Raw genomic sequence first — 16938 nt, forward strand, 5'->3', positions numbered from 1 at the left:
ACGGGGTTAAATTCCCCTTCTCCGGGAGAAAACAAGTTCGTCCCTTTGTAAATACGTACTGTATAAACTCTGGACTTATAAAGCACAGTAGACTTCCTGCCGCACCCAGCGTTTCTGCTAGACATGTTTTTGGGGGAGCACTGCTCCCGCGGAGCTCTGAGAGTGTCCCCTCCGAAGGAAACCAGAACAATACATCTATAATATAATAATAGTACCGTGTGAAAATAGTATGTGTCCCTCTAAATACTAAGTGTGCCCCCCGGAACATATTCTTCTAAAAGAAACACTCCCCACCTATTCCATTAAAGACACTTTTTATACTAAAAACCCGTTATTATTCATATTTTTTGATCCCTTAATACAGGCCAGTATTTTATAAATGTATGCTTATATTATGTGGGCTACTGCAATGCGCTTTTTTTTTTATAATGTCTAATTTAATTGCAGGAAACATAAAATGATGTAAATTTAACAGCAGGAGCGAATCCCGAAATTTTTGTTGGTATGGATCCAAGCTTTGAGAAAGGGAGTTCCACTACACCTATGTAGTATTGAACGGATAGGGATGCGCACGAGACGAGTCGAGACAGGATTTTCCTGACAAAATTCGAGTCGAGACACGACTCTTCCAATAGAAAAAAATATACATTTTTCGAGTCGAGACATCACTTTTATAGCACATTTTCGAGACGAGACAGCTACAAATCTTGTATCGTGCGCATCTCTATGAACGGGTATAATTCTGCACCAGAAAAGACTGTAAGTACAGTAATTGTAAAATACTTAGACCTATACAGTATTTTCAGAGAAAAAAATGACAGAACCAGATTGTTTTTATAAGAGAAAGAGTACAGACGAAGTTTAAGATCAAATTTTCATGTTACATCAATATTTTTTTTCTGTGAAATAAGTGTAATTTTCTTGAGAAAGTGTACACATGTATGTTGAGTTAGAACTTTGTTTTTTATTATATTTTATTTTTTATTTATTTATTTATTTTTTGAAGGGGCTGTGGACTAGGTAGACCCCCACAGATGTGTCCCTGCTTTACAGTATGAACACATTCGATTTTACAATAAACAAAATAATAACATAAAGCTTAGCCCTAATTCTAAAGCAAAGGGTCAAACAAATCCCAGCATGAATTGTTTTATCGTTATTAAATACAAGAACTCAATTCTCGAAACACCTGTTCCATTTAGTTATCACAGTTCAGTTTTGATATGAAAACTAGTCTGTCTTTATCACAAACGAATTCCTTATCATTGAAGATGGAAACAAGTTTATTATTATTATTATTATTATTATTATTATTATTATTATTATTATTATTATTATTATTATTACTATTATTATTATTAACAAATATAGAAGGAAAATCAAGAAATAAAGATAAAAGAGCTAGTTGCACTGTAATTGCAAACTGATATGTTGAGATTGAAACTTCATGTTGAACCCTATAAAAGGATTGCCATCTTTCGCCTGCAGGTGTGTTTGCTTTATCTTTCACTAGCATAATATAGGTCAATTATTATTTAAAGAAAAAAACAGTAACAAAGAGATTGTATTTGTACTGTCTAGGCCTTTCTGAGTGCAAGTGAACTTCCCCCCTTCGTTATTCATGACGTGGTACCATAGTGGCTTTTAAGATTTGTTCTTTCTGGTGAAAAGGGAGCGGTGGCAAATGATGGCATTGCACGGGGCTGCAAATTACCTAGGGCCGGCCCTGGCTGTAGAATAACACCCGTTCGATACTACATAAACACAGTGTCAGTGGTGACAAGCAGTGTTTCTTTCAGAAACAATGTTCCGGGGGGACACACTTAGTATTCCGGGGGGCACTGCTGGTACTATTCTATTTATTATTACATTATAGATGTATTATTGCAGTCTCCTCCGGCGAGGTGCACTCTCAGAGGTCCGGGGGGCGCAATGCACCCAAAAACATGTCTGGAAGAAATACTGGTGACAAGGGACCCACACCTTGGACTCCTCCCAACAAACATTTCTGGGTGTGCGCTAGAGATGCGCACGAGACAAGATTTGTGGCTGTCTCGTCTCGAAAATGTGCTGTAAAAGTGATGTCTCGACTCGAAAAAATGTATATTTTACTATTGGAAGAGCCGTGTCTCGACTCGAATTTTGTCAGGAAAATCCTGTCTCGACTCGTCTCGTGCGCATCCCTAGTGTGCGCCTGTTGTGAGTATACTGTATACTGAAATTTAAGAAGTTCTTGGTGGTGTAAATGTCTTAATTCTGGTCATCACTGCTTTAGTTTGGTTATATCAGTTTGATGCCAGGTATTGGGAAAGTGGGTAATATGATAGGGCAATAAAACGTCCATAAATAAATCTGCATTTCTGTGCGGGATGACATCTCATTTGTTTTAAGAACTAATTTGTTCCAAGATTTATGACGAATATTACTATTGTCTCTTTACTTCATTATTATTTAGTCTATCAAGGAAGGTGTCAGGGGCGGATCTAGAAGGTAAAAACTGGGGGACAGCCAGAACGCAGAATCATGTGTTTACTGTAAACTATCAAATATATATATATATATATATATATATATATATATATATATATATATATATATATATATAATATCTTAAATTATTTTTGTCACTCAAAAAAACTAGGGCTGCTAGCCCCCCAGCCCCGTGCTAGATCCGCCACTAGAAGATGTAGGGAAACAGATAGTCATGGACATTGTTTCTTAAATGGATAAGTTCAAATTGTTTCTTTCCAGGACAATCAGTTGGATTCAATAGGAGACACAATCAATAATAAGGCATCCATGTAAACAAAACTTTTCAAACTTGAGTTCCCTATGATTTAATTGAATTGAAATTCAGCATCCATCCTCAGCACTGTGGCTATATAAGACGTACATCCACAGTTTAGGGTGAAATCGAAACCATTATAGTGCTTTCAAATTTTCTAGGCTCTGCCACTGGGGGAATCAAACCCAGGACCTCGTAGATTTGCCCACAAGGCATGAGTTGGCTGGAGCTCGGAAAGGTATTCGTGCCGTCCCGGGAGATATATCTGTTTCTATTGGGAAAAGCTTTGTTTCATCTTGTCTCGGGCTCAATCTCATGTAAACCCAGTTTGATGGTCACTAGACAGTAGTTTTTTTTGTTTGTTTGTTTGTTTGTTTGTTTGTTTAATGAAAGTCCCTAGAGCAACTCTGTAAAGTGTATTTCAATTAGGGTCTAACTATTGAACGAATTTGTAGCCAGATTTCTGCATAAACTTAAAAACATTTTTTTAAAAAAATAGCCTTTACAGTATATAATAAAGCATCAAAATATGATTTTTTTTTTTTTTAAATGTCGGGACAAAGTTAGCTCGAAATACTTTCCCTCTTTCTTTCAGGGGCGGTTTTAGGATTTTAATTTTGGGTAGGCCCGCTCTCTCGCTTACGGATACATTTACACATTTGATTAATGACAGTAGGAAAGTAGGGTTGATGCTATTTGTTAAATAATTATCTAACATTAATATAAATAGTGGGAAATATATATTACTCTTTATTTTATCTTTTAGCGTTTATATATTTTTCAAAAATTTTGGGTAGGCCCGTGCCTACCTGCCCTACCCGCTAAAACCGCCACTGCTTTATTTCTTTTTTATCTTTATTTTATCTTACATTTTCACATTCTCTTCTTTAAAAATCAACATTTGTATGATTACGAAAGACGCACTGATCGGTTATACATCTCTCACAAGAAAAAATATATTTATTTATTTTGGTATGTGAACAGAAATTCGTGTTCAAAAATGTTCCGGACAATTTTCAAAAAAAAAAAAAAAAAAAAAAAAAAGGCAATGCATAGTAATTTTCACGATTGAAAATTACAATATCAATTATACGGAAGACACCACAAACAAACTTTAAAAAAAAAAAAAAAGGCAAACAATATGAGGCGGTTATTTATTCAATTTCGCACACTCTTTCAAGGGAAAATTCTAATGAAATTACTTCAACAAACTGACTTCAGCCATTTTAACCTTGATGCAAGGACCGCAGAGTGACAAAGAAAAACGCTTCTCATACAATTCTGTTTGACATACACACACACACAAACGATTTAGCAAGTGTTTTGTAAAATCTAAAATTCCTGTTTCAATTAAGTGAAAAAACACTGTCAAGTGTTTTTGTTTTTTTTACGGCGTCCTTGTTCAAGAGAGAATTTATATGCTGTTTGTATGTGATTTGCACAAGATAAAAGGGGGGAACAGGGGGGATTAAGACGACGTCTTCCTCAATGTCATTTGTCGGTGGGTGGTTACAGAGTGTCAGTGTCATCGAGCACTCTCACCTGGGACTCGCTGGTCGGGCTGCTTAGTCAACGCCCCTTTGCCGCTTTCGCTGACGCTGGTTCGCCGATACGGTGACACTCCGGCAGTCCCACGGGGATAGGGGGAAAATTTTCTAGTCGTGTTGCAGCAGGGAGGGAGGGTACCCGTCTCACAATCCAGTCGCGTCGCGCTCAACAGTGACTGCTGTGAAGTCGGGAGAGTGACACACGGCATAGCGGTCGAGCGCGTATGTATAGCGCCTGAGACACGAAAACACATCCCAACGTTGTTGTTTCTTTTTCGTTACTTCTCAAGTCAATTGCAGCTCCCCGCTACTTAATGGAGAAATAATCTATTTGACTGTTTTAGTAAGTGAAGCTAATTTACTTTGGTTATGTCATTTACGAATGGATCATACAGCAAACGAAGAAATTATGTGGAGTTTTTACGCCAGACCTTGCACATTGACTGCACGAGAACTCGCCTGTTCGGCCAGACCTGCCGCTCCGCTGCGCATCTATCGAGTCAACCAGCTTGCTGAAACTTGTTCGTAAAGAAGTGTTTGTGACAGTGATACAAGAAAAAAAAAATCAGATTGAAAATAGAAAAAAGTAAACAAATATAATAAATTAGTGTGTGTTTGTGTGTTGTTTTGTGTGATGTGATGTACAGTGGAGAAAAAAATGTGGTCAAACCATGATAAGTTTTTTCTTGTGTTTGCTACTGACACCTAATTAATATATATTATACATATATAATAAAAAGGCTATATGAATATATACATGCATTACACTGTGTGATTTTGTTAAAAACTCATAAGCTTGGTGAAGTGACAGTGGTTTCTGTTTACGATATACACGCATCACAGAGTGAATGGTTTCTAAGAAAACCGCGACTTACGCCGATATGGGAATAGGTAGGTATAATTTTTTTTTACGTACTTTTTCTTGTAGAAATGTTTCCAGTGCTTTCTTACAACCAACGCGTATCGATTTGTTAGAACGATGCTTCTTACGATGGAAGCGTGTCAGAATCTTTTTTTGTGGATTTGTATCACAGTTAACACAAAAAAGTAATACATGACAACAGGCACAAATAACACTATTTCTTACCTAAAAGTTTGCACAATCCATCACAATTTGATAGTATTTTGTTTTCGCAAAAGCACAACCGAAAATCCACTCTTGGTTTTCGTGTTGCCGAATGGGCCCAGTGCTCCCGCAAGTGCAATGTGAACACTACTCCCATCTACCGGGCAGCGAGAAAGACTAGCCCGAAGTAAATTTTCTCAGCTGGCGGAGGCTGGTTTGTTGATTAAAACCTTCTTCTGCCTTCCTTCCCAATAAAAGTGGACTAGGGGAGCCGCTTCTTGTACGAAGAATACTTAATGGGGCTTCGGATTCGGTTTAGGCAGGGGAATGCGTAGGTGAGAGATGGAATTGTTTTCAGGGTTTGAACTTTCTGACGCAAGCGATCAGAATTCTGAAGTTCGTTCTCTTTTTTAGCTTTTTCTTGCAAAGATGTCAGTTTGATTTACTTGTGTTTTGAGTTTATAGGCTTCCAGAAGAGGTACTAGGCAAGAAACGAACCAAGGACCTCTGACGTTGCCGCAACGGATGACGGAATATTACTGTTATAATAAATAGAGGATGAGATCATATTTCGGAACGATCTATTAATAAAGTTCAGGATTAGTTTTCATATCTTTACTATTATAAAAAAATGTATGTGATCTAAAATAGGGAATCAATAATACATTCGTGTGACCGTATAGCTGTTGAGTGGCTAGGACGTGTGCTTGCTATACGCGTGGTCCCGCGTACAATCTCCAATAGAATGCATCACACAAGGATCGGAGTCCAAATCAAAGAGTAGCATAATAATGTTTTAAAAGAACTATACAAATTCTATTTTTATAAAGACAAGAAATCTTTATTTTTAAAAATACCTTAAAAAGTTATTTGCCCAGTCAGTTCAGTTTTGAAGTCAGGCGAATTTTAAAAATATTTCTATCATTGACTGGAACTGCCGCAAATATTGAAAATTAACATGGAGCCCAAAATATCAAGGTAAAAGCTCAAATTTCCAAAGGATTTCTACTACATATGCGCAGTATTTTATTTATACAGCATTTTAAACTTTGAATCCCGACTCCTTCCCCCCTTCAAAAAAAGAAAAAAAAAGAAAAGACCAAAATGTCCTTCCGATCTTAACACTTTTTTTAAAAAGTTAAATTAGATATTTCTTATGCTTTTGACCCGTAGGTACTGTACCTCCGTGCGACAGGATTCTACAAGTCTGTAAACTAAAATTTTTTCGCTTTCTTTTTAAGCGTAAAAGCAATTTCATGTAGCGTATTAAAAATTATTATTATTATTATTATAAGTTTAATTCAATGGGCTAATAAAAAAAAAAACAGTCGATGTTTACGCAAAGGAGCCATTCAAAATATTATGAATTGCAATTCAATTGTCACTTTACTGCACCGTCCTTAAAGTAAACTTAAGGTCCGGACCGCTATTCGAGTTTGAGCACCAGCACTCAGAAAGCAAACGATATGGCGATACCAATTGGAATATAGTCTATATATTAGAATCTTAGTACTACAAATTCATACGATAAATTTCTATAAGGTGTAATATTCGTAGTTTGTACAGTGAAACCAATTTCATTTGATGAGACATTGGTAACTCTTCATGCAAAAGCAATTTAAGATTCTATCTAGACCAATCGCTTTTTTTTCTGTGGTTATAGGGAAATGCGGTTTCAGCTGTAGTGACCTTTTTTTTTTTTTTTTTTTTGCTTTGAATGCATTGCGTAAAATGGGCTAAATTTATCGAATATTTTTTTTCTCGGGATTCTGTCGTTTTCTCGCACTTTCTTCATTCCACCATTTCGTACATTAGCATATTCGTTGTCTCCTTTAGCTTAAATGAATAATCGTGAGACGTCAAACTACAAAAAAAAAAAAAAAAAAATCCAGTTTTGCGTTATAAGTAATGGCACAAATATTTTTTTTTTTCTGAGAATGTTTCTCGTTTGAGAGAAGACTGCTTAAAAGAGTTTCCGCTTTTTAAAAGCACAAACCGATCATGTAGCGTATTTCAATAATTTCTACGAGATTTTGTAGTGGCTAGATCCTGTAATCGGCTAAAAACATTACATTTGTTGATGTCACGTACCGAGCTACTTCGCATATTTTTTTTTGTCAAAATAATGTAATGAAACATCAGATTTAAAAATAAAATTCGTCTACTTCGATAACTAAATGTGTTGAAATAATAAATACTGTTGGTATGGTTATGTTCAAAAATAAAAATAATTGTCAACAAAGCAAATATCTTTATTGCGATGATAGAAAGCTATTATGGAAAAATATTTTTGTATTTTCTTTATTTTTATAAGGCATATTTTCGAATTGACTTCGCGTTTTGCGATAAGGGTGAAATATAATGTTAGTTACCGATGTGATTTCGAGGGAGCAGATCTCTATGACTAGTACTGTCCGTAAGGCGCTTGTAGCCCGAGCATTAATCGTTTAAAACGAGTGTTTTAAACTGCTTAGCTGTAATTATAATTAAGCGGTGAACCGTTTCCCGATTTAATGTTCAATTATAATACCTTAAATATCGAACATAATCTAGAAACCTTACTCCTGATAGAGGGCGAAACCCTCGCAAGACAACTGACCTTTGGCTGACGGTATGTAATGTATCCTTGTTCGAATCTACACACGTAGATTTGGACCTCTCTAGGATCTTTTTAATGGAATAAAGTTGTAACAAAATATGTCTGAATATTTCAGAATTAGTTAAGTAAAAATAAATTATTAAATGTGTATTCTAATTTCCAATTTTGATTTCTGAAAATCTAAAATTTTGGTGCAGAAACAGAAGTAGTTTGATTAGCTATGTTGGGGAAAGGTGTTCACTCCCTAGCTTGAATAAGTTCAAATTATAAACACATAATATTTCTTGGAGACGTCAATTGCGTCTTGTCAAATATGCGATTTAATAAATCTCCATTTTGCCGATATTTAAGTCCAAAAGCCTTAATTTTAGATTATAGAGTCCTTTTTTCGCAATTAATAGACAACGCAAGATCCTCTAATTCAGATTTTGCCACCACTTGGAAAAGGGGTTGTTTTATGCAAATGCGCAGCGGCGCGTATGTGTGTGTCGATGCCCGCACACACTTGTCAGCGCATAAAAAGACGGGAAAATTGTCGCCCGAGAGTCGTTGATTGGGGGAAGTGGACGGTCCAATGTCGCACCAACGGGAAGATGTCCCTGTGTAATGTCACCGTCTCAGATTGGCGGCGTGTGATCAAAGGGTCGACCCATGCGATACGCATGATCCCCGCGTTGTCCGCCAATGTCTGCGAGAAAGAGAGAGAGACAGAGAGACGACCCCTGCGCCGCGACACAAGGCGTCGTCACCTGTTTGGCCACCCTTTTCCGCTTCCCCCTCACACCCCCGTGGCGTCTTCGTGCAGCAGCCGTCTGTTTTTGAGCGAGGGCCTGGCTTCCAAGACATCTTCGAAAGACACTCGCGAGCAGGTCGGCGACAAAGACGCAGAAGCAGGGCTGGCCACACAACGCGAGAATTGTGACGACGAAGGAATGTGAAACTTAAGCTCTCAGTTGTAAACATTGGACAAGTTGTAAAGAAGGGGTTTCCACACAGCTCAGTTAAATATAGAACAGACGTCTGTGTCGTTTGTATATGTACTAGAGTGATTTTTTTTTTTCAGTGTGTGAATATGTATTATCTTAAGTGGACTGGTAGGGGAGATACTAGTCTATCTTAGCGGGTGACAATCTTTACATCCTCTCCCTTCCTCTGAAGAACAAGATTTGCAGCGGAAAGTGGTCTGCTTGCTAAGATAAATAAACTTTCCGAAATTATATATTTATTCTATATCTATCAACCCCTTTCCCTATGCCAAGATTCGACAGCTCGAATGATTTGTATTCTTTCAAGCTTTTGTACCTGTGTTCAGTTCTCGCCTGTGATTTTTCTCAAATGGAACTGCTACTGTTATGTAGTGCCAATACGCGCATTTAGAATTGTGGTGGTGACGTAAGATTGAGAATCCAATGAAATCCTCCGGAAGCCATACTGTAAATGGTAAGTGGAAGACACAGTCCGGGGTTTGTTTCCTTTCTTATGCTCATTAAAAGTAAAGACAAAAAAGTTTTAATTGAAATTGCGACTAGTTTTGTCGTTAAGTCTGTCTTCATAATAAATAAATAAATAAATAAATAAAGCCAAAAAATCCGATAAATTTCCTATCCACTAAGTTTCAGTAAGTTATTTTCTTTTAATGTTGAATTTAGCCTTGCGTCAGTGAAAGCAAAAAGAAAGAAGAAAAAATGCGTATGATATTCAACCTGGGATACAAGTACTAATAGGGATATGCGATGTCTTCTTAGGGGGTACATTACGATAGTATAATATTTATTCCATGCATGGTAACACTAATATTGAACTATTAAATTTGTCCAATGATTATTCTGTTTGTAATGGAACTGAATTATTTTACTTAATAAATAAAAAATAATCAAAACTACTTGTATTGGCAAACACGTGCACAGAAGAAAAATATAATAATTACTGCTTCTTTTATCTTAAACCTCTAATGCATGTATTTATGCTTACTTTATTGCATACACAAAATATGTCCTAGGTATAAGACAAACTAACTGAACTATTAACAAATGTGTTGAAACAGAACAATGTAAATTAATAATCACCCATGTAATTACTGCGTTTCTCAAACTTTGTGATTTCGAGACCACTTTTATCTCACCCCTAACCATTTTTTTAAAAAAATAGAAGGTAAGAAAATATGTATATTTATGTATATGATTTTTTTAAATAACAAGCTGTTACAATTTCAAGTTTACATTACAAAGATTGCCAAGACCAGCTTAATAACAAAAAAAAAAAAATCGTAATTGCTGTATAAACATAGATTTGACTTGCGGACCCTCGACTATACTTTCAAGGACTTCGAGAGCTCTGTGGACCACGGTTTAAGAATTTTGAGTTACACCTACAGTAAATTGGAAGGTATTCATCTTTCACTTATCCTTCTGTGATCTTTCTCATCATCGAAGAGAAATTTTTTTTTTCTTTTGGGGACAATCCGTCTTCCTAAATTTTCCCTGCCCTTGTAAGCATTCCGAATAATAATACCAAAATTTACGGAAGGTACCGTATGATTTGCTGGCCCGCTAAAGTTTACTATTGTCTCAGGGCCTAATATTAGTAAACTATCATTGGATTATAGAATATTATCGTTAAGTGGTATATTTGTATTCTAAGTGTGAGTTCAAGACCAGGAAATTTTGTCACGCAGAGAACTATATAGTTTTTGTTATTCGCTGGACATATTAGTAATAAATTTTAAAAAGAAAGTACTGTATAGTGGATTAACAAAATATCTGTAAGTTGGGTTTGATTCGAATTCGAGTATAATGTCCCTTATTGTGGTATTGGAACGGTTGACAACAAAGGGTGCCCACAGTAAGGGCGTCATTTGGGCTCCAGGGGGTAATTGGACTCCACACTGAGTTGGAGATTCAGATACAGTTTAATCAATTTAATTAATATAGCCTAGAATCTACCAATGAAAAACGCGAATCTCCTACTTATATCAAAGGGTCTTTCTCCTCCGCCTTTCAAGCAAAATCTGAAATGATTGTGCTGGCCCATATGCGGGTTTTAGGCCACAGGTTGTGCTCATATTTGTATATTTGTGAGGGGACAACATTTTTCATTGAAAATGGCAAAATCGAACTTCAATTATACCATAATAAGGCTTTCAAGATCTGTGCAATGTAACGAAGTTTAATAAAGTTTAGTCTATAATTAAAGCAAGCTGCGTTGGTTTTATTACAATCAACTTCAGTTTGCTTTGCTACGTTTTTTTTCGTTCCTTTAAGGTATGGTAAATTTGGGGGGGGGGGTTGCTAGTTAATAATCCTAAGTAAGTATTTAAAAATCTTCGATAATCACGATGAACAAAACGAAGTACAAGAGTATTAACGTGGTTTAATTTCGAAGTATCGATAGGCTTTTACCAAAATGTCTGTCATGCGTTCTTTTAAGATATTGAAATCTGTCCTAAGTTTTCAATAAAAGTGGTTTATTAAATCGGCTTTCCAGAGGAAACAGGCAAGTGACACATTTTCATATTTTCCAACATGTTTATTCTGTTTTGTAATATTTGTCTGGTCGATCAATACATTACAAATTAATCATTTGATTAAGCAGGCTTTAACATTCTACGACAGAAATCTTAATATCTTATATCCTATATTTATACAGTTTGAAATACATTTTATGGAGCCATTTTCGTTGCTTGATAAAAATAATAATAATAATGATAATTAACTATAGATGTTAGCTCTGTCATGTTTTGTGAAGATTTGTATAAATTATATCAAGCAATGTGAAGTAAACTGCGTACAGTTTTTATTTATGACAAAATAATTTTGTAACAAACTGTTAAAATTGTCCATGTCTGCTACGCGCTTTCTTATATCGGCAGTACGTTAATATTATATGATCTCAAATTATTGTTGATAGGATATGAAAGATCATTTGATCCTAGAGTAATGTGCCGAGAACAACTTGCAAATTGGTGAACTGCTAGCTCAAAACAATTTACCTCAGTATATGCTTCCGTATTCTGTTCCAATATTTTTCAGATGATGAACTATGGGAAAACAAAATATATTATATGTATGACCTTAGCTGTAGACAATAATAATTCACGACTTGGGAAATAAAAACTGTATTTCAACCATTGAATGATGTTCAAAATCATATATATTATTATTAAAAAAAAAAAAAAAAAAAAAAAAAAACTACGACTAAATGTATGAAATGGGAACTGGAGAAACATTTATTTTATCTCAACTAAAATTACTAAATCTTACAACCTGCTACGTGCATATAACCACGATTCCCACCGACCTAGAGAACATAGAAAACCTATAAACGTTAGGAAATCAATTTACTCGTAAAAGGTCCTGGAAAAGTCAGGAAATTTCTTGAAAAGCTGAAAAACTTGAAAAAATCAGGGAATTTTAGGATTTTTGCTTCTTTCTCTTTTTGACTAAATTTTGGTAGGGGATATTTTGTAAAATAAATTAGTTAGTTTTGAAAAACTTTTCTACCTACACTACACACTCTATATACATCTATATGCATAGTATATGAGGAATCCCCTGGTCGGGAAAAATATGGTTGCTTTTCTTACATTATATATAAATCTGGAAATTTGTAGATCGTTACCTGGAAAACTTGGAAATGTCAGGGAATTCGTGTTCGCCAAATAAGTGGGAAACTTTGTAAAGAACTTTTCAGAAAGTGAGTTTTTATCTCCTACATTTAATTAGCGGTATCCTCTTCCGCTTCAACTCAGAAATCCCGTAATATTAAGAATCATTAGTAGGCTAAAAGATGCTTTACCCTGTTGTCTGATAGAACCGTTGTTATCAAATAGAAAAATATATATCGGAAAAAGTTCGTAGTGAAGTCACAGTATTTATAAATAAATAAATAAAGAAATAAACATTCGCTTGTTTAGAGCTTGTGATCTCAACAACATAACCTTCCATTTTAGAAAATAAATAAAGTCAAAACTTAGGAAATCCCGATGGTTTAGTATCTAAAAACTAATATCAAACGCAGTATTTTTATTATGCACTATTTTACTCATAGGACATATTTTCTAGATCCTACATGTTTTATGTAGGATCCTATATGTATTTATTTTCCAATATTTATTTTCTTTTCTGTTATTCTGAAATTTGTATAAGAGAGAAGCAAAATAGCCACACTTAGTTTTTTTCTTTTCATACATTTTGTATCTTATGTAGCATACACTTCCCATTGGCCTTTGGTCTGCATGTGTTCCACAGAAATAGTTTATTGCTAATAGAGTTATTTTCCTAAATTTGTTTTTCCGATTGTATAGTAGAAGTAATCTCACTCTCACCTCACCCCAGCATACCCGTTTTAACTTTTCCCGAAACTCTGTATTATAAAAATTGACCACAATAAACGAGTTGACCACAATAAACGAGTAAGTTGGTAGGTAAATATTTACGATTATTTTTTTTTAAAACTCGGAAGTCCCGGTAAGAATTTCACGCCCAACTCATTGCAATTTTTTTTTTTCTGAATCCTACCCAGTCGAATACGAGGATGGTGTCATTAATACCATGTAATAAACCTTTTTTTTTCTACGGATAGTTCGAATAATTTGAATGATCTTTATATAATTGAATTTAGATTGAAATAAAGATTACAAGAGGGATTGCAGATTGACTTCAATGACATGGACGTCCGAAGGAGGGCCCGGGCCCCATGGCTCACGAAAATGTATTAAATTTCTGAAGATTTTCTTAATACAAATAAAAAATACCAAACTAATATAGGACCCTGGGAGATGGGCCCCCTCTAGAAAATTTTCTTCGTTCGCCCAAGTTCAATGCTCTATGGTTATACTGTAAATCATATTAGTCCACACGTAACTACAAATGATTGGTAATAACATAATGATTAATTAATTAATTATGATAATATTACCTCACAGGAATTATTCAAGAGGTGAATCGCTCGGTTCAAACTCTCTTCTCAGTTTTAACTAATGGAATTGTGTGAAAGAAATTGATCTTATATATGTATATATATATATATATATATATATATATATATATATATATATATATATATATATATATATATAGCACCATACACCACGCAAGAATAAGGTGGTGGTTAGCTTCAAAATCTGGAGGTTTAGTATTCGAATCCAGTGGCGGAGCATCTTTACTGATGTTCACCCTCAGTTTCATCAGGCAAAGAAGGGCCCGCGTTGGATGATTCTCTTCCTGGAGCTACCTCGTTGAAATCACTGTTCCTTGAGATTTGAAGATAGGATTTATTGTTAACTAATAAACAGATTAGCCCGGATCCATTATGCCATGAAACCGTCTCGCAGTTTGAGATTATATAATACTAAACATAGATAAACGCAATTAAATATTAGAATTATAGGTTCGACCCTCGGTATAGACTGAATTGCCAAACATCATTTCTTGCCGGTCTAGCGGCTAGATGCTCGCATGACTTTGGTACACGAGGTCTTGAGTTCGATTCCTGGTAAAAGAGAAGCTATCGTTCTACAATGGTTCATTTTAAACTACAACTTCGCCACTGGCAAAGAATGTAAATACAATCAGCTGGCAAACATCTTGAATTAAGAAATAGCACACTCTGATCTTTTACAAAGAAAGAAACAAAAAGAGTGGTGGGTCGATTATCTAACCAGAGATTTCCGAGCTAAGAGATTGTCCTCTTGTCCTTAGTAACTTGCTCCGTGGAAAAGCTGTAGCTATTTCGATTTTAAAATAGTTTTAATGTTTGTTTTGTTATTCTTAATTTGGTTGGGTTTTTTAAAAACAATGAACTACACAGCACGCATACTACTTCTGGAGGAAGTGAGTGATAAAGAAAGAAGAAAAACACAAAAAGGAATTGATAAAGGATGCAAATCTGACGGATTCTGAAAATGATGGATGTGTTATTTGTGGGAAGAACACTTTTTGTTTCTTCGCCCGAGATGTCTTATGAAAAGAGTGTGTATATATAGTTTTGTCTCTTCTTCTCTGTGTTTTCAACTTTGACAAAACCTATTCCCTTTTTCCATCTCCAGTATTTATAGCGTTACTGATCTGATTTTTCAGGTGAAGACCACGGCAGTCCAGGTCGGGAGAGGGGACCCAAGATGCCAGCGCGCATGAGCAAGCCTGATGACCAATCACCGGCCAGGTTGAAACTTAGTACAACAAACGGAGCGGCTTTGATGATGGAAGTGGTAAGAAGCGATTTCTCTCTATCTCCTTCTTTTGTAACCAACCCCCTCCCCGCGCACTCTATACGGCCCGCTTTTTGCTCTGTTCATGCACTTTTATTTATACTTTGTTTTGTTTGACAAATTACGAGGCAGCGGTCGTCGTGATCGGCAAGCCTCGGCTTCTGTCGGTGTGTCTCGGTGCAAGAGTCCTCCGGTTGTGAAGTCCGATCCTCATTGTTCCTCAAGGAACGTTAGTTCTCGGTCCGGGAGTGGTACGAAGTTTCTGTGTCCCTACACGCGGTTTCTCACATTTTAACACAGTTTCTGTTTTTTTCCCTTGGTCTATCCACCCGCACCCCTCGACGCCTAACCCTTCACACATGAACGTCCATCGATGATTTTGATGTTGCATCAGGCGCTTCCCACAGGGCAGGCTCTTCATCAGATGATGTCGGATGTCAGCGTCCGATTTCCACCAAGACTAGCTCCATTGAACGTGAGTGAAAATTAAAAACAAAAAAATAGTCCCTCCCTTATATAAAAAAAATATTTTCATATTTTGTCTCCTACATATGCTTGTTTACGTAATGTTGGTGTTGTGCCATTATCGATTTAAATTATATTTGTGCATTTATTTTTTAATATTATTTTTCTATCTTTGTGTGTGTGTTTTTGTGTGAATTTGTGTACCCCAACAAATATTTTCTAGGAAAAATCTGTGTTGTCCTCTGTGTGTTTGAAAAGTTGCGAAACAACCCTCATACATAATAAGAGCTTTCAAAGTCATCGCTACAAGAGTCCTAAAATGTATTCATAAAAAGTGAAATTGCAAAAATCTAGTTTTCAAATTTATTGAGAATAGTTCCGCAATTGAATTTGCATTTTATAGCGGCCAACACTCTTTTCTTGCCTCTGGGCACTTTTTTTTTCGCGCGACAATGTGGGCGACATGTGTGAATTACATGTCATTACGTATTTTTCTCTCTTTTAAATGGATAAAAAGAAAATGAAAAAAAGTGATTGTGTTTTTAGTGTGTTATTGTGTGTTTTAGTGTGTTACTTTTTTTTCTTGAAACACGTGTGACTTTCCGTATGTTTTTCTTTTTCAAAACAACAATGTTTTGGATTTTTTTTTTTTTTTTTTTTTTTTTGCTTGGTGTATACATTGTTTTTTACGATTGCACGTGTGATTGTTATGTGTGATGCCTTGAAGATGTCACTTTTATCAAATATTTTTATTATCTTGAAAGAATGACCAAAAGTAGCAGTGAATGATGCTACAAAGTGATTTTTTTTATTCTCGAAAATTGATAGAATATTTTTTACTTGATATGGAAAAAAATATATCGTAACGTGTAGCAATTTTTCAGAGAGTTTACTTTGAATATATGCATGAGATATTACACTTAACTTTACATAGGCCTATTAATGATTCTAAATAGTTTGCTTTGAGGACAAAAATAAGTTTAAAAGTCTTAGAAGAAAATTTGCCAAATTGGACGATGTGAGGGGGTTAAAAGGCACCGTCATTGCCAAATTAATATACCGCTAGTTTTACAGTAATTATGTGATATCTTCAAATAGATAAAAGATAATCGAAATGTGGAACTAGAGCTCAATAGACAATATTATTTTTTACATGAGATACCATTATCACGACTCACTTATCTGTTTTCGATTTCCAGCCATTTAGAAAATCGGTATTTATTTTCGCGTTTCTAAATGGGTGCAAACGGAAAGCTACTAGATGATTCG

At 35.5% G+C, this 16938-nt stretch overlaps 1 protein-coding gene and 1 long non-coding RNA gene across 8 annotated transcripts in view; one reads left to right on the forward strand and one right to left on the reverse strand.

Annotated features, from left to right (window-relative positions):
* The window catches only part of LOC145666312 (uncharacterized), a 67134-nt gene extending 61577 nt beyond the window's left edge, over positions 1 to 5557 (reverse strand). For both annotated transcript variants that reach the window (XR_014127714.1, XR_014127713.1), the window contains exon 1: positions 5420 to 5557. This is a non-coding gene — a long non-coding RNA (uncharacterized LOC145666312). The remainder of the gene's footprint in view (positions 1 to 5419) is intronic.
* LOC145666311 (zinc finger protein basonuclin-2-like) overlaps positions 4443 to 16938 on the forward strand; it is a 586271-nt gene continuing 573775 nt past the window's right edge. For 2 of the 6 annotated variants that reach the window (XM_081733401.1, XM_081733404.1), the window contains exons 1-2: positions 4443 to 5223; positions 15074 to 15204. In XM_081733401.1, coding sequence (XP_081589527.1) covers positions 5181 to 5223; positions 15074 to 15204 — 174 coding nt within the window. In that variant the 5' untranslated portion in view covers positions 4443 to 5180. Of the gene's footprint in view, positions 5224 to 5601; positions 5734 to 8843; positions 9438 to 15073; positions 15205 to 15267; positions 15680 to 16938 lie in introns of those variants that run through there. The other 4 variants (XM_081733405.1, XM_081733402.1, XM_081733403.1 and 1 more) reach the window with 4 other exon arrangements.

This window comes from Thermobia domestica, chromosome 12, assembly GCF_964235325.1.
Source record: "Thermobia domestica chromosome 12, izTheDome1.hap1.1, whole genome shotgun sequence".
Classification (NCBI taxonomy): Eukaryota; Metazoa; Arthropoda; class Insecta; order Zygentoma; family Lepismatidae; genus Thermobia; species Thermobia domestica.